Raw genomic sequence first — 18,557 nt, forward strand, 5'->3', positions numbered from 1 at the left:
AAGGAGGGGCAAGGTTTCTTTTTATGAGGATGAGTCTCCCAAATGAAGTTATATGTTGTTTTTTTAGTGTAAATAGTATCTGTAATGATTTCTTTTTGAGTTCCAGTTCAGGATGATTTTAAGTAGAGTGAGAAACTTGAAAATAATTGTGAAATTGTTTGCAGAGTTTTAATGCTACTTTTCCCAATTTTCTGCATTTGTCTCCCTCACACAATTTGGTAACATTTTATTTTTAGCAGTTTATTTTTATAAATAATTTTCAAAACGTTCAACTAAGTTGGAAGGAAGGTAACGTTTTTTTGCATTTAATCAGTATATAAAATATTTAATTGATTACATAACTCCATATAATTACAATTACATGTAAAATTGGCATTAACAGGATCATAAAGAATCACATTTGACTTTTGGTAGCCATATAACTCAATTGCTTGGAGAAGTACCTAGATGTAATATAGAATATTCTACTTGCCATCGATGTCATGAACAGCAGAGGAAATTTAGAATATCAATTAATATGATGAGTCAGTTATGAGATTTCCATTGCTGCTTCATTGACATCTGCTTTTCAATGGACGTCTGGGGGTAATAAACTTAACTGTAAAATATTAATCATTTAACAATGATATTATAGAATAGTGAACTGTATATCTCTGAAGTCATACTGCTTAGGCAAATACCTATTCCAAATATGTATAAAGCTTGCTCTGTTAATATTTTTCCTAGGTTTGGGCAATTAAATCTACTAAGAAAATATTGACTAAATGATGAAATTTGCTTGGCTTTGCTCTAAGAATAAAGGCTAGAATTTCAGCAGAGAGGGATGGAAAGGAAGAAAAAGATGCAGAGGGAGCTTTCTTTAGGTAAATGTGCTTGTGTGATTACAGGCACTCACACTGGCAAATAATAATAAACATCTATTAATTTAAACTACAGGAAAATAGAGATGTAGCGTCAATCCTAAAAGATTTGAATCTACAGAAATTGAGCAGAAATGCTTTCTAATGGCAGTTTTGTTTTTCAAACACTCATCCTTGATTCTCCTTCATTGCCTTTTTTATGGGGCTCTTACTAAAGGCTTCTGACTATTAAATAATCTCTCTTTAGAAAAAGCAGAAATAGAAATTAAGTAGATGGCTTTGTTTCTTTTACAGATGGTCTTTTGGGATCCTGCTCTATGAGATGGTGACTCTAGGTAAGGATGAGCCCCCAAATAGTTTGTACCTGTATGCAAATATGCAAGCTTGTTTATTTAGGGGGTGGATGATGATGTATGCTTTCAGAAAGGGTTTCAGTACAGCTCTGAAGCTATTAAAATGGACTGACATGTCGCCTAAGCCTGATTCCTGGGCTAGTCATATAAAGTGATTATTTTCTCCTTACCCCACTCTCTTCTTCCCTGTCCTTCTTTGGCCTTTCTTTTGCTCTCTTTCTGTTTCTTTATTTACTCCAAAATATTACCAAATCCAAGGGAAGTTTTCAAATCGCAAGGATAATTCCCAGAGTGGTCTTGCATAAACATAAAAATGTTTACTTCAGACTTACTAATTCATTTGATTGAGAAACTGCACACTTTCCCGTGTATGGGGAGTAGAGGACAGATCTTATGTCTTACTTTGTTTGATCTTATGTCTTATTTGATTACTTTCCTTTTTTTTTTTTTTTTTTTTTTTGAGATGAAGTCTCGCTCTATAGTCCAGGCTGGAGTGCAGTGGCATGATCTCAGCTCACTGCAACCTCCACCTCCTGGTTCAAGTGATTCTCCTGCCTCAGCCTCCCAAGTAGCTAGTACTATAGGCGCCCGTCACATCCAGCTAACTTTTGTATTTTTAGTAGAGGCATAATTTCATCATATTGGCCAAGCTGGTCTTGAACTCCTGACCTTGTGATCCGCCCACCTTGGCCTTCCGAAGTGCTGGGATTACTTACAGGTGTGAGCCCCTGCGCCCAGCCTTATTTGATTACTTTCTTAGATGGTCAAAATTCTCCTAATTTACCCGGGGTTTTTTTCTCCAAAACACCTTTCCTCCCAATTCACTAAATTATGTCCATATTTGATCACCAGGGAGCAACTGAATTGTATCTAATATTTTTCCTATGGCTATATCTTTTGCAAGCAACCAACCCAAGTGGATGAAGAATAGTGTCAGTTACAGTTCACATTTTAAAGGACCCTAAAGTTCTCTTTATTTTCATAATGACAGGGGCACCACCGTATCCTGAAGTCCCTCCTACCAGCATCCTACAGCATCTCCAAAGAAGGAATATCATGAAGAGACCCAGCAGCTGCACACATACCATGTAAGTGGTTTTTAAAGACCCACTCTTCTTTCATTCCAAATATTGTTTGGCCCTCTATCAATTGTGCCCTTTTCAAAGTGCTCAGATGATTCTCACCTGTCTATATGCACCAGTGTATAGCTTTTAACCAAACCCACACAGTAAAATACTTCTATCTCATATATTATGTGTAATATATATATATTATATATACATATACATACACAAACACACGCACACACACTCACACATATACCCCCACCACACACTGAGAACTATATTATTAGGAACCTAATTTTATTATAGTTTAGTTCCATGGGAAGCTTCTAAAATAGGTAGCAGGTAAACGAAACCCATTGCAAGTACAGTTGTGTTTAGTCTAAATGTCAGTTTTCTACCAGCCGCAGTTCAGACAGCTGTCATAAAATCCATTGCACTAGAGTTATTCATTCAGAGTGCGCCAGTTCTTATTTAGTATTTAACTTTTAAATGACTGTCTCTCTGTTCTTCCAGCTTTCAGTGTGATAAAAGCCAACCAAAAGAAGGGGAGATAAGAAGAAATTAGAAAGGCAAAAGGAGGATCCACTGTTGTCAGCAGATAGAGACAGTTAATGAACCAACCTAGAGGCAGGAAATGGAAAAATTAAAAATTACACAGACTGTTATTACCAATGAAGTTGAAAAGGGAACTGCTGTAGAATGTAAGAAAAGGTTAAATTGTCTATTAAAAAGGCAGTAGAGAATATATTAATATTTCTATTAGAATTGTTGCTATTTTGTAAGCTTTCATCATTGAATAGGTAAATTTACAGTGCTTGGTTTTCCTTATGATAAACAATTGCTGTATTGAGCAGATTAAGTTTAAATATCTTAACTATATATAAGTATACACACACACACACTGAGTATAGTAACGAAGCTAGGTACAATAGAAAGGAATTGATGACAAACATTTCTGTGTGTAAAAGGCTGTTCTTGATACTGGAAAAGACACCTAACCTGACCTGGTACCACGACCTCTGGGACTTGTCATCCAGGTTTGTCATCTGCAGTTCTAGCAGCAGATTCAAGGCACAAGCATAAAAGAATTAGATGAGGAGATATCTGAAACCTGAAAATCAACCTAAAGTATGCAGCAGTATCAATGATTAAAAGCTCTGTCTCATATCAGAGTAAAAACGACATGTGTTCTGTTCCACCCAGCCCTGTTACTTTATTGCGCATTGCTTACAGTGTACAGCAAACAGCGTCTAGTGATAAAACTGCCCTGCCATACTCTAGTTTGGAAAATATTAAGTTATTCCTATCATTCAAGAGCACTTGTTGAGAAAGTGATAATCAGGGACTTGATATAAAAAGGTTGAGAAAGCAGAGTTGGGCCTGGTTAGTACTTGGATGGGAGACCGCCTGGGAATACCAGGTGCTGTAGTCTTTAAAAAAAAAAAAAGATTGAGAAGCAGTAGCACGCTTTGGGAAGAATACGAGTAACAGGGCAAACAGAAGAAAATCAAAGAATTGCAGAGTTTTTGGTTAAGGTTTGTGAGGAGAGGAGACAGGCTCACCATACATTTGCCTTGTCAAGGAAGTCAATTTCTCTTGTTTCCCTCTCAGGTATAGTATTATGAAGTCCTGCTGGCGCTGGCATGAGGCTGGCCGCCCCTCACCTAGAGAGCTACGCTTGCGCCTAGAAGCTGCCATTAGAACTGCAGATGACAAGACTGTGTTACAAGTACCAGAGTTGGTGGTACCTGAACTGTATGCAGCTGTGGCTGGCATCAGAGTGGAGAGCCTCTTCTACAATTATAGCATCCTTTGAAGAGTCCCAGACAAGAAACGTTTATGCATGATTATATGTTCTTGGACTCAATTCATCTAAGAACAGAGAATAGTGTTTCCAGGGGACACAGAGGGAGACATGGAACATGGATTCTTCATCTTCCTTTCCACATTTCTCTGGAAATCTGAAATGACGCTGGATGAGACTCTACGCACCATACACCCTGAGCTGAGACACATTATCGGTCTCGCTTCTGCTGTCTCAGTCCTAGAAACACTGGGTAGAAGTGGTGGATGTGCGCAAAGGAGGTTTTAGAATTCTGCAGTATTTGTTGGGGCATGACATAAATAAGCTCATCCCTCCCATCCTAGGCTAGTTTTCTCTGGAACCACATTTTTATCTAGATGATTACAAGGTCCAGAAAATTTGGAATGAAATGAAGGAATAGAAATCCAATAAAAGAGTTGAAGGGAAAGGAAATTTAAGGTTCTACTTGCTCAGGATTACAGATGTGGACCAACACCTCCTTCAGAGAAAAGGTGGTAGGACACCTGATCTTTCAGTCCTGATTCCTACCTATAGGGTTGCAAGAGAACTATAATGGAAAACCTCTGAGTTTCCCCTTCAGTATAGATAAAACAAAGATGGTCCCCTTTTATCTAAGACACATAAACTCTGTTTGTTAGTAACTTTTAATTAGAAGGTGGAGGGGTCATTTCATGATTGAGAACATTCAACATGTATTGTTCATTGAACTAGCTTCCTAGCTCCGATTAGACTAAGGAGATTAAGCCTAGAGAGTCAATGTTAGAACAGTGATAAAAATGCTGTGTGTGCATGTGTGTGTGCACAGTCAATAGGGAATATAGAAACTAAGCAAGAAGGCTCAGCAGCCCAGTCTTTAACAAGGGCTAGAAAAGACTGTCATCTTATATGGAAGGATAGTAGCTTCTAATTTTCAATCATCCATTGATATACTGTGAAACTTATTTTATTAAATTAATATTTATTGAATGGAAATATGTTTTTCTGGTTTACAACTGTTAAAAATCTCTGTCGTGGGGAGGATAAAATAAATGGAAGTTAATGTCAATAGAAAAATGAAAAGGGATTCTTAATGTGCAAGGTTGGTCTGAATATTGAGTATGCATTTGTACAGTATCTGGCACATATGTGCTCAATAAATGTGTTTCTCCTTTTCTTTTGCCCTTCCTAACCCAGGCCCTTTCATAAAGGTATTTTTTCATTTAAAATCTACTGTGGCCAAGAAGAGAACCTCAGTCTGGAACACTGCAAGGCAGGACATGCCTAAAGTATGGCACAAGTATTAATATTATACACGTGCAATGATGAAGTCATCATTTTTGCATGCTTTTGGATGATGATAGTGAACTCATACTATTTCAAAATATTGAAAACATCATCATGAGGGAAGTTCTGTTGAACATGGTGGTCTGTGATTTTAAAGAACATCTTGGGTACCCTGGAAGGAACATCTAAGGCTGCCGTTAAGAAAGAGGACTGGCAGCCAAAAATGTTGTAGAAGTTGGAATCCTGATGGAATCGTGATAAGTCAGCTAAAAGAATAATGATTCTGACCTCTGAAAGAATACCACAATGACTAGTCAGGATTTAAATGGGTAGTCAGTTGCAAGAGAGAAAAGGGCGGAAAAGTGGGTTCACACAAAATGACAAAGTCCTATGGAATCCCATTGTTGCCTCTCGCTTAAGTCAAAATTACAAAGTATTTCCTTATTTATCTGACCACTTAAAAATATTGAGTGTTAAGGCTTGCTGTGCTAGACACTTGGCTAGGTGTAGGATAAAAGAAACAGGGAGCTTTTGATTACACTCTAGAAGGTGAGACACGTTATACATTTTTTTGTGTGGGTATCCGTTAATTACAAAGTGTTAAGTGCTATGAAGAAAAAGCACATGATAGTAGAACGGAGTTTAAAAGGAATACGTCCCTGAAAAGAAATGGACTAAACTGAGAACTTAGGGATGGGTAAGTAACCCAGGCCGAATCAGAAGCGCCTCCCAGGGGGATGACACGTGTGTGTGAATCCTGAGGCAAGGAACTGCGAGGAAACATATGGGCTGCAGCACGGTGAGTTAAGGGAAGGTGGCACACAGTGAAATGGGAGGTTGCTTTTTTGCGTTCTCATATTTGTTTCAGTAGGAGGGAAAGAAGCAGACAATTGACATTTAAATTTTTTATCCCCAATTTTATTTGTTTTTCTAGCCTGGAAAGCTGGATACAGTAATTTTTACTCTAAGAAAACTGGGTCTTTCTCTCACTTGGCCAGGTTTCTTCCAAAAGGAGGATGATATTTCTGGTATCTTTGACCTTTCAGCCAAATGGTGTTTCCAAACTAATGAATGAAAAGAGAAACAAAATATTTATCATTTAATCAGGTTGACTGTAGATAGATTTTGTTGTATTGTTTTGATTGCCTTCTCTCCAGTCTTGTTTTTCCAATCTATGCTTTATTGTTAAAAAAAAAAAATTCCAGCACTTAGGAACAAAGCAAACACCCACCTAGATACAGTGTCTAAGGGAAACTTGGCGATATCATTTAAAATAGAATAGTCTGAACCAGTAGTTCTCAAATTATGCTCATGGAAAACAGTATGATTTTCATGACAGATTTAGGTATTCTGTTATTAAAATTAAATAATAGTGGTGGCTTTTTTTTTTTAACATTTTAAAACAAAAAAAGTAAGTTAGTGGATAGAGTTTTCTTAATCTTAACTTTGTTGCAATATTTTTTTTTAAATTTTGCTTTGACATGCTCATTGAAATAAATAAACAAGTAGCAAATACAGTGGAAGACGACTATTACCCTTAAGTTAGCACTGTGTTTACTTGTTTTGCGCAAAAGAGTTCGCGATTATGCTATGTGTTTGAAGCATATAATATTGTCATATGCTGGAAAAAATTTTAGATTGAATAATGGAATTAAATATACCATGTCATGATAATCTAGAAATAGCTCCAAGTGCTCACATATGAACATATGTGATAAAGAATGGTGTGGAAAATTTGGTGTTTTTGCATGATAGTGATTCTCTTATTTAAAAAGTAATACCTCTGAGCGATAAAAAGACAGATAAGGCTAAATCCACAGGGAAGTCTATTATGGAAAAGAGAAAAGCAAGGTGGGTGGATGAATTAAAAATTAAAATAGGCTACCTCATTCTGAATATTTTTAAAAATTTAAACCACATTATGCACTTATTCTTGACTTACTACTCTGATCCATTATTAATAAATGAATGAGATAGCCCCATCTTTTGTTGTGTAAATACAAAATCAAAATGAATCAAACATTACTAATAAAATAAATCTAAAACATGAGACTCTTATATCCAGTGCTTATCACAATAAAGATGGAAAAAGTTTCTGAAAATTGGAAGTCAGAATGATTTGATCATTTTAAACAGAGAGGCAAAAAAGCAAAAACAGGTAAGAGAACAGAGAGGGCATAAAAGATCAAAGGAAGAAAGAATTTTAGATATAGGGAAAATCAGCAGAATATTTTAAAAATTAAATTAGCAAGTATAAGAAAGAACCATCGCTGATTTGATTAATCACCATGAAGCTGAAAGAAATAAAGTTAGAAACTCTAGTGGCAGATCATTATTTTATCAATGAATATTGTGTATTTGAATAAATCATTAAGTCTTAATTTCAGTGGGAATTGGAAATAAAACGTTTATTTCTTACCTACTTCACTTTGTGTTTTGAAATTTTCCACTGTGTTAGCAAAGGTGGAAATAGTATTTTGGCTTCACTTAAGCAATTCAAGCATTTATTTTCATAAGTAAACTGTGTTGATATCAGTAAGTATGTCTTAATTTGGAGTCTACAACAACTGATTTGAGAAATGTTCACAATTTTTTTTTTTTTTTGCTATTTCTAGCCCAACTAAAAGTGTATGAGAAAAATTCTTATATAACTGTGCTGACCAACACAGTAGCTTCTAGTCACATGTGGTTATTCAAATGTTAATGTAAATTAGTCAAAATTAAGAATTCAGTTTGAAGTCACACTAGTCACATTTCAAGTGCTCAGCAGCCATACCAAAGAATATTTCCACATCACTGTTGTGTACATCCAAGAATACCAGAAAACACAAATGCTTTGTCACTTATTTGGGCCTAAAATATGAAGAGTTAAGTAAATATAGTTTCATATTTTATCTTACTAACAGTAGGATTAGATAGTCTTGAACCCGTAAGTCTTTTTTGGAAATCAAGACAGTAACTGGCCCACTTAACAAAGATCTTAAAGCTTTGTGCATTCCATAACCTCTACTGACATAGTTACACATTCTGGTATCCATAGTTGTATTTACGTAAATATGAAGATGCTTTGGCACATGTGGGAATCTAAGATATTCAATGAGGCTTTCCATATAATTCAACAAAATGGATCACAGCTGATATTTCCAGAGATACTATGGAATACAGTGCTCAAATTTCTGTGAATTTTTCTTGTGGTAAGTGTGGTGACCAACTTATCTCAGTTTTCCTGGGTGTTTCCAGGTTTGGAAAGTCCCATGTCCCAGTAAACTCCACAGTCCTGGTCAAACTGGAATAGCTTGTCACCCTAGTGAGAAAGCATAGTGCTTCCTGTTTCTTATGTATTTTCCAAAATGGTGACCTGTTGTAGGGATTGATTCACTTTTCTATATTAATAGTTATATAACTGCTAATATGGACTCAAGGTAACTTGGCCCAATCTGCCTTTTTAGTCATTCTACTCGAACCTTATGCTCTAGCTATACCAAATTTCTTGGCATTCCCAAAACATGCATTTTCATACCACTGTCTTTGCTCAGGTCATTCTCTGCTGGGAATGCTTTTTCATACCACTAAACATACACAGAACTTACTTCTCAAGGTCCAATTCAAATATCTCTGTTGACAAGTCTTCTATTTTTCAAATTTCCCTACTCTGCAATAGAATGCATTTGCTTCCTCTGCTGTATTACCAGCACGTTTTACATATATTCCTTTTATTTTATTTCGAGACGAAGTTTCACTCTTGTCACCCAGGCTGGAGTACAATGGCATGATCTCGGCTCACTGCAACCTCTGATTCCTGGGTTGAAGTGATTATCCTGCCTCAGCCTCCTGAGTAGCTAGGATTACCAGCGTGTGCCACTACACCAGCTAATTTTTGTGTTTTTAGTAGAGACAGTGTTTCTGGTCTTGAACTCCTGACCTCGGGTGATCAGCCTGCCTCGGCCTCCCAAAGTGCTGGGATTATAGGCATGCGCCAACGTGCCCAGCTACATATATTCTTAATTATCTGAAATATATTTAGAGCAATTAGCAATTGCTCCCTTGTGCTGATATTTGCCCTACATATTTGCTTTCTTTTCTAGACTACCAGTGCAAATGGCTTATTTCTAGTTTCAAACTTTTTGTCACATAGGAAATGTTTGTTAAAGCTGTTTTATAAAATTTAAAGCTTATTTTACATATTATTCTCATTTGATCTCTCAAGAATTCCGTGAATTTGACCAAGTAGACTGCTCTATATGCCTGAGACTGATGAACAAACAGGTTTAGAGATAGTGACCTGCCCAAGGTTAGGTAGCTGTGTTGGGATTGAATCCCAGGTCTTCTCATTACCACTTTTTACCAAATTCCATTGAAGGTTGTCAACTGACAGACAGGATTACTCTGTGTGTTGGTAGCAAAAGGGTGATCAATCATATTTGAAAAGCAGACTTTAGTCTTTTCCTTTCTTTCAAACCTACCCTACAGTGGAGCATTCGTTCATCCCTCCAATTTAATTGTACTTGGCGAGAAACGTGGGCTAAATATCCTTATTATACCTTAAATCAAATTGCCAAAACTCCACAGGCTACTAAAAGTTAACCCTTACTGAATGAATGAAGAACCTTAAAAGTTCTGCTGTTAAAAGCACGGCGACTGTCAGGATTTTTCAGTGTGTGTGTTTTAAGACTTCAGCTCTTCCGTATGATGGATTCCTTTGACTTTGTCTCTATTATTATAGGCTTATAGCTGTTATAACTGTCAGGGTTTTTCAGTGTGTGCGTGTGTGTGTCTGTGTGTGTAAGACTTCAGCTCTTTCGTGTGATAGATTTCTTCGACTTTGTCTCTACTATTATAGGCTTGTAGTTCTCAGGTAACTACCAATCATTATTCAAAGGGGAAAGCACCCTGTTAGAAACCAAGAAAAACGGTTTATTCTCCCAGTCTGCTATTTCGATTCTAAGCTTTATCTTTATTTAGCTCACAGTTAGACGCGCATGAAGCCACACCCACCTCACAGATGCCAGATTGGGAGACCAGGAAAGTAAAAGCGACTTGCAAACCTTAGCTCTAAATCCATAAAAAAGACTATCATATGCTCAGATTTCTAGCTTTTGCTAATATACTGTAATCTTTATTTTGAAAATAATGTGCTTCCAATCCTCGTAAAGCGTAAGTCACGTCGCTGCGACGGTCCCTTCGGTGCCTCCAGCCTCTCAAGCGAGACCAGGCCGTCATGCTTTTCGGCAGGGCTGCACGGATTGAAGAAAAGCAGCGCCTGTGGTGACGCACGTATTCCGCGCGTGACGTCACTGCCGGGCGCCGCGCGACACGTTGTCTCGGTTTTCGGCGGGCTTACCGGGGACAAAAATGTCTATGGCTAGCGATTTCTACCTGCGCTACTACGTAGGGCACAAGGGCAAGTTTGGGCACGAGTTTCTGGAGTTCGAATTTCGGCCGGACGGTGAGAAGAGGCCCACGGCACGCGGTGCTAGGAAAGGGGAGCGAGACCTAGAGTCCGTGGAGGAGGCGAGGGGAGGCCGGTGGTGTGGGGTGAGCCGAGCTTCGGTAGGCTTGAGAGTGTGCAGGGGGCGGAGGCCACTGCTTTCCCCGAAGGAAACAGGAGCTTAAGAATATAGGAGGCCCAAGTTGGTTTTATAAAGGAAAGAGAATTGCTATAAATTAAAGTTAATCCTGTCACAAACGGAAATGTTGAACCTACAGTAATCATAATTTTGTAACAGTGCACCAGAAGGGACTTTAAAGGCTCTGGAGATTGTCGCCCTATTTAAAAATGCTAGCATCTTTTTGAAAACACCCCCACCATTGGTGGTCCAATGGATGAATAAAATCTTGCGACCAGTACATTTTGTTCATTCAGGCTGTGTGTGTTCTTTGAAGGGGAGGAGCCCGACGTGTTAACAAATGAGAATAATAATATGTTTTAGATGCTTAAGTATAATTCACCACAGCATGTATATAGAGTATCAAAAAAGAGGGGAGAGGCAAAGTTCCACAGGAGGGAGTCAGGAAAATCTTCCTAGATGACGACACTCTTGAGATGAGTCTGGAAATGAGAGACTTGGCTTTTGAGAGAAAAAAAAAAAAAAACAGACTTCCAGAGCAGAATGAGCCGAGGACCAGGTGAAACTTCTACCCATGTAGCGTGCAACAATTTGTGTTTTCTGACAGCACTATCCTTGGAGAATGTTATATTGATCTTGCCTACCTGCAACAAGAAAGTTCATTTGGAAACATATTTTTTGGTTTTTTATGAATGCACATTTTGTGCTGGGCAACAAGCAAATATAAAATGTGAAGGTACAATAGTAAGACTTAAATTTAACTCAAAGAGATTTGTCTTGGGAGACACAAACGTTTAACTATAAAGCAATATGCATATTAAGTCCTATATGCATGCTTTGGACAATGTTCTGTGAGAGCAAGAATAAAAAATTACAGGAGGAGTGTATATTAGGAAAGAAGAGTATCAAGCACTTCAGACGGGACTCACGTTAACTACAGTCCTGCAGTTACTATTTTTTTTGATACAGGGTCTCATTCTGTCACTCCGATCTGAGTGCAGTGGCACAATCTCAGCTCACTACAACCTCTGCATCTCCAGCCCAAATGATCCTCCCACTTCAGCCTCCCGAGTTGCTGGTAATAAGGCCCCCGACACCTCTCCCGGCTCTTCTTTTTCTTTTTTTTGGTAGAGACAGATTTTCCCATGTTGCCCAGGCTGGCCTCAAACTCCTGAGGTCAAGTGATTCAGCCGCCCAGAGCCCTGGGATTACACGCATGAGCCACTGCAGCCAGCCAGCCCTGCAATTATTTAGAAACCTTAATCGCTGTATTCAACCTTTCTCTTCCCATAAATTCAGCTAAATTTACCTGAATTGATCTTTCTTTATATAATATTATTTTCAGTTCCCCTGGCTGTGAACAACATCATCCTTATCCCTATCCCTTTTAGCAGGTCACATAAATTAAGTACCTGAATATTATCAGGGAAATTTTATGCTAGAACAATGGTTCTAATCAATGTATCTGCCACTGCACTATTCCACATACTTCCATTGGTAATAATGAGTCCTAAAGACTGGCATCTTTTTCTTTTTCTTTTTTTCTTTTTTCTTTTTTGAGACTGGAATCTTGCGCCGTCGCCCAGGCTGGAGTGCAATGGCATGATCCTGGCTCACTGCAACCTCAGCCTCCTGTGTTCAAGGGATTCTCCTGCCTCAGCCTCCCGAGTAGCTGGGATTGCAGGCATGGGCCACCACATCCAGCTAATTTTTCACCATGTTGGCCAGGCTAGTCTTCAACTGCTGACATCAGGTGATTCAACCACCTCAGCCTCCCAAAATGCTGGGATTGCAGGCATGAGCCACTGTGCCCGGCCATCAAAGACTGACATTTTTATCATTTTAGAGTATCTGTAGTACATTATAGCTGTGTCTGGGCAACTGATTGGCCATAAGGGGAAGTATACATCAGAGAATACAAAAATCATGATGGATCAAAATTAAATGTAAACCAGCTGACAAACTCACCAACTTTGACCCAAAAGCATCGTTTGTATGCTTCTTAGTCATAATTCTAAAATGTCTGCCTTATAATTGTATGCATACACTTGAAGGAAAAAAATTAAAAGAAAACATTTTAGTGTAGTGGAGAAAGCATGAGTATTGAAAGAAAGTAGATTTAGATCTGAATCTTGTGTGACCCTGGTTAAGTTAGTTTTCTCTCCTATGAATAGGTGAGAAAATAAAACTTGTTTTTTAGGATTGTTTTAAAGATTAAATGCTCTGGGTAAGGCAGCACCAATACGGACATAAAACAAACTTGAAAGGAATGTTAGTGCCTTTTGCAGATTCTCTTTCTAGTTCATGATGTAGCTTAAGAAAACAGGCCTTAAAAATGACCCAATATGTAGTATAGGCATGGGCTATTTAAATATTTGGCCAGCTTCAACTTCAGCAAACTTAACCAGCAAATATTTATTGTCTACATGTCTAGCATTTATCTTACACAAGGAGGGAGGAAATATTAATAAAAATAGTAGTATAAAATGGTTTTTGCCTTCATAATTGTGTACAATGTCATTAATTTTTTTTTAGCAGTTTTTGCTATTATAAATTGATTTTTTTCTCCACTTCCCACAGGAAAGCTTAGATATGCCAACAACAGCAATTACAAAAATGATGTCATGATCAGAAAAGAGGTAAGTTGTATTCAAATGTCTCTTTTTTTTTTTTAGCCCATTTTCTTCAAGTGTGTGTTGAATTTACAAAAATAAATCTAAGGCTCTATTGTAAAGAAGAAGCCAATTTATAGATAGAAAGGCGTTTCTGTTTAGAATAGATACAATTGTTGCATCCATAGTGATGAGAAAGTTCAGAGAACTAACTGTGATGTGAACTATACTTGCATTTATTTATTTATTTATTTATTTATTTATTCTGAGACAGAGTCTCGCTCTGTTGCCTAAGCTGGAGTGCAGTGGTGCAATCTCAGCTCACTGCAGCCTCTGCCTCCTAGGCTTATGCGATTCTCCTGCCTCAGTATACTTGCATTTATTACTGTTCACCTTACAGATCTTGTGATGTCACAAGTTAACCACTTGGAGGTATTTGGACCTCAGTGTTACAAAGACAGAATACAGTGTTTTCAAAGGCAGTTAATGATGAGAAGAGGGAAAAAATATATGTTAAAGGAAAGGGCAAGAGATGGAGAAAAGGAATATAACAAGGATAAATGATTCTATTCTATACCTTTGGAATCAATGAAATTTTTCAGTATTTCTCTATTTGAATATTCAGGGTTTGTAACTCTTATTTCCTTCTGAGTTGAAGGGTGACACAAGTGGACATTATCAAATTTTATTATGATTAATTTTTAGGCTTATGTGCACAAGAGTGTAATGGAAGAACTGAAGAGAATTATTGATGACAGTGAAATTACAAAAGAAGATGATGCTTTGTGGCCTCCCCCTGACAGGGTTGGCCGACAGGTTTGTATTTAGTGATTCTTTAACTGCATAAATATTAAAAAATGATAATACTGTTATGTTTTCCCTTGTTTATTTTAAATGAGTCTAAGTTGATTCTTTGGCTTTCCATTCAATAGGCACCTGGTAAATTCTCTTTAATTTTATCTCTCTTAGTTCCGTTTTCTATACTACCTCCTAGTAGTAAAGGAGTCGGTGCATAGTTCTAAATTTAGACATCTTCTCTGTAGTCACCCCAGACAATGTTAGGATGTTTTCACAGTGCAGTGTTATGAAATTTCTGTTGTGTGTTAATCACTTTTATTAAGAATATGATTATGTAAAATTTACTTTTGCCAAATCATAACTTTCACAATTCTTATTTGCATCCCAGTACCCCAGAGAGAGACTTGATTGGTGGTTTCTTTGTTACAGCTGACAATTGCATTTGCCTCTCGTATTCCTTCAGAGTAATTGATGTTTCTCAAAATGCTTCTGAAGAACTCTGAAGGCCTAATTTCTTTCTGTAGAAAGAAAGTTTGGTTTCTGAATTGGGTCTTTTCAACACTTGGAGAAATGAGATACAACCCCTGGAAGGAAGAAACATTTAATTTCACTTTTGTATATTCCTGAGGATTGTACTTTGTATCACCTTCTTTGACTAGAAGAAAATGTGGAGAAATATAACAGATGCTGACATTCTGTAGGAGTAACTTAACTCTTCTGTTTAAAGAAACATTATTTAGGAAAACAAAGGTAATAGTTAACAGTATTTATTCTAAGCATTATATCCCTTTTAAAAAGTAAATTTAGGCCTCAGTTTGTTTTATGCATATATGCATGCGTACTAAAAATTAGACCACAGCAGCTAACCTTTTATATCATTTAGACTCAGGGAGAGCCTAGTATTTTATCTACTCGCTTAAGGATGTGTTCCTGGGTTTTGGTTAGTGGGGAGGAGTAGGCATGCTTCAGAAATAGCCTTTTGTATCAAGTCAAAGGTTTTATGGCTGTTAGAGCATCTTAGTTAATTCTCCATTTGGTGTGTGTTGTTAAACTGCATAATTAGGCCTTCTGGTTAAATAAATAGCTAGGACTGTATTCAATAGTGTCTGTTAACTTGAAAATTCATTGCAGGTAGAGTCTTTTCATTACTGGTTTTAGGCCTACAGATAATATAGAGAAAAATCTATACAGTAATTACAGCACAACAGGAACATCTACAGTATGTTGTATTTGTTTTACTAGTTCTTAATTTTACTTATTTTACAGAGTATTAGTTTTGAGTCTTTCATTCTTGAGATCAAATATAAGTACTATTACTTATTAGTGTTATTAAATTCAAGTGTTTTCCTCTGCTTTATGAGTTTTGGATTGCACATTTGTAAAATAGGTTAATAAGGTTATTTTCAAGATTATAGAGAGTGTAAAGTCCCTAGTACTAGGACCTGACATACAGTAGGTGCTAAAGTGGTGTTGGTTATTACTGTTACATATTTTATTTGTAGAATCTTCCAGAAAGGAAACTTGTGTATTTATCATGTTAAAAATGGTCTTATATTCCTATCATTTTTACAATATGTGCTTCAAAGTGATGTCTTTAGTTTTTACTAACATTGTAAGAAACATTTCTTTGTCATTTTGTTTCATAGTGTCTTCTTTATATCTCTGATAAGCAATTCTTTGTTGTTCCTAAACTTGGGGGTAGTGCTCATGAGCAGTTTAAGTTTTTATGTTAAATATATAGTTTGTATCTAATAAACCAAGTTTTTTTTTTTTTTCTCATCTCCCTCCATTGACTGCTAGAAAACTTACAGCTAGAGTTGGGATCCATTTGTAGCAAGAATACAGATATCTCTGGGGTAGATTTTTGCATTAACTACATTTTTGTGCTGTTTTTTTTTAGGAGCTTGAAATTGTCATTGGAGATGAGCACATATCTTTTACCACATCAAAAATAGGTTCTCTTATTGATGTAAATCAGTCAAAGTAAGTATGTTAAAGCATTTTGGCTAAGTTGTCATTATTAGAAAGACTCATTTTAGAACTATAGTCAGTTTGTTAACCAAGATAATTTTAGAGGCATTACAGTGAATTGATAAACCTATCATCAGTTTCTTATGCAGATGTAATTCTGATTTTTATATCATTAAAGGCTTATTATATTGTCTCTCAGTAGAAGTTAGCAGAGTATTTCATTGATTGTCCAAAAAATTTTAATCAAACAGCTGTATATAATAATGCCCAGATTGTATTAGCCATTTTGTATAAAATTGTGGATATAGTTTCAGAAAATCCAAAGAAAAGAAATCCTTATTGGATTATATCAGACTCATTAGAGCCATATCATCTCACTTTCCTCCTTGGGCTCAATACTTGGGAAAAAAAAAAATGGAAAAAATCCAGTATAGCCTAAATATCCTTTAGCTACCAATGTCTTCCCAAGATCTGTCTCCCGCCATCCCGGGTTTTGTGACACATCCCATTTTCTTGGTCTTCTTTCTGCCCATTCCCCTCAGCGTGCCCCCACAGTACTCTTACTTTTTTCTGTCACCCTAAATTTTGATAACCTATTTGTCTGCGTTACTGGTTTGAATGTAAGCTCCGTGAGAACCTTGCTGTAACCTCAAAGTTAGCATAGTACCCTGCACATAACAAATGCTTTTGATAAATATTTATTAGAGGAAAGGAGAAAGGAATGAATGCATAATAACTATTGGACACAAAAGTCTGTGTTCACAAGGACCAACCAGATGCTTTTAAACTATCAAATTTATTTTCCTACATTTGGTGCGGATGTGGCGTTGATACCCTACTGGGATTATAAATTGTAGTGGTTTTTGGAAAGCAGTTTGGTAATATGCATCAAAAACTGTTAACATTTTTCATTCACCTTTGGCCTAGCAATTCATTTCTCAGCATCTCTTCTATGGAACTGTTCCTAAATATTGGAAAAGCTTTATTATACATGAAGATGCTCATTGAAGTATTAATTATAATAGGAAAATAATCCCAGTGTCTAATAAGGGGAGAATTATTAAATTAATTAAAAATTATTAGTGAGTTCTTTTGAGTGCCATGGGGAAAGTAATTAAAAAAGGGCACAGGGAATAATTGTAGTTATTAACGAATAGAGAAATATCAAAGTGTTTATAGTTATTCTATGAAAATAGTGGCATTACAGTATTTTTTTCTGCTTTATTAGATATTTTTATGATGTGGTTATTACATTCATAAGAAGATTAAACTCTTTAAACACTAAAATGAATACTGATGAAGAAACTTTTTTTCTTATAAAAGATATTCATTGTATGTTCATTTTAGTTGTTAGCAAAATCCTTCCTTTCTCCTAAATTTTGTTAACTTAATTGTTATAAGATTTTGATTTTGTTTTGTTTTAGGAATTTAAAGAATTGTTTTATCCTAGGAACAAAAAGTAACTTTTACCTTTTTAAATTTTAGGGATCCTGAAGGCCTTCGAGTATTCTACTATTTGGTACAAGACTTGAAATGTTTAGTTTTCAGTCTCATTGGATTACACTTCAAGATTAAACCAATTTAAATTCCATGTTTTTCAAGCTGTTTGTATATTTAATTAAGGGATGGAGGGTTTATTTGTCATTTACAATATTGGGGTTTTTATGAATGCGAAGCAAAAAAAAAAATTGTATGTAAACTGAAAATAAGAAAATACATTAACAGGCTTAATGGTTATCCTAACTTGAGTCCACTTGGTTTGAACAGTCCCCACACACATTAAATTCTGTAAATAAAAGTCACCTTTTGTTAAAAATTTGCTCTAATAAAACATGCCAAATCCTGGTTGCAGAGTATTTTGTTTGTTTGTTTTTTTCTAGGAGGCCATGTCTCTAATGCGCTTTAAAGATAATAACAAATTGTTCTGGTACATATATCCTGTGATAGAAGATACTGTAGGTGGAAATATGTAGACAGTTTCTCATCCATTAAAAGCAATTGTAGATATTTCCTCCATTCATGATTGAATTTAATTTTGGGGGCTTATGGAAGGTCTGGGTCTTTTGCAGTTATCACAAACCCCTCAGGGACTGTTCACATTTAAATATTTTCAGTTATAAGCAGTGATGTCCTCAAGTTTTACAGGAGTAAATTCTACCCCATGTTAGGCATATCTTTGATGATGCCCTTGTTCCTTAATTCGCAATGTTTACTGTGTAGTGGTTGGGGGAGAACTAAATG

At 36.4% G+C, this 18,557-nt stretch overlaps 2 protein-coding genes across 7 annotated transcripts in view; both read left to right on the forward strand.

Moving 5' to 3' along the window:
• Positions 1-7,470, forward strand: part of STYK1 (serine/threonine/tyrosine kinase 1) — a 46,218-nt gene extending 38,748 nt beyond the window's left edge. For 4 of the 5 annotated variants that reach the window (XM_037734779.1, XM_037734780.1, XM_037734778.1 and 1 more), the window contains exons 8-10: positions 1,155-1,195; positions 2,205-2,301; positions 3,892-7,470. In XM_037734779.1, coding sequence (XP_037590707.1) covers positions 1,155-1,195; positions 2,205-2,301; positions 3,892-4,096 — 343 coding nt within the window. In that variant the 3' untranslated portion in view covers positions 4,097-7,470. Of the gene's footprint in view, positions 1-1,154; positions 1,196-2,204; positions 2,302-3,891 lie in introns of those variants that run through there. The other variant, XM_037734781.1, reaches the window with a different exon arrangement.
• A 3,166-nt stretch (positions 7,471-10,636) lies between these two features.
• On the forward strand, positions 10,637-18,161 carry MAGOHB (mago homolog B, exon junction complex subunit). Of its 2 annotated transcripts, none has more exons than XM_017518183.2 (5): positions 10,637-10,814; positions 13,516-13,574; positions 14,253-14,363; positions 16,246-16,328; positions 17,802-18,161. In XM_017518183.2, exons 1-5 carry the CDS (start codon positions 10,721-10,723, stop codon positions 17,899-17,901), a joined length of 447 nt encoding a protein of 148 aa, XP_017373672.1. In that variant the 5' UTR covers positions 10,637-10,720; the 3' UTR covers positions 17,902-18,161. The 2 variants fall into 2 exon arrangements, with proteins under 2 accessions (XP_017373672.1, XP_017373673.1); XM_017518184.2 differs by lacking the exon at positions 10,637-10,814 and adding an exon at positions 11,332-11,494.
• Positions 18,162-18,557: the final 396 nt, after the last annotated feature.

The sequence above is a fragment of the Cebus imitator genome, unplaced genomic scaffold (genome assembly GCF_001604975.1).
Source record: "Cebus imitator isolate Cc_AM_T3 unplaced genomic scaffold, Cebus_imitator-1.0 Scaffold660, whole genome shotgun sequence".
NCBI classification, from domain to species: domain Eukaryota; kingdom Metazoa; phylum Chordata; class Mammalia; order Primates; family Cebidae; genus Cebus; species Cebus imitator.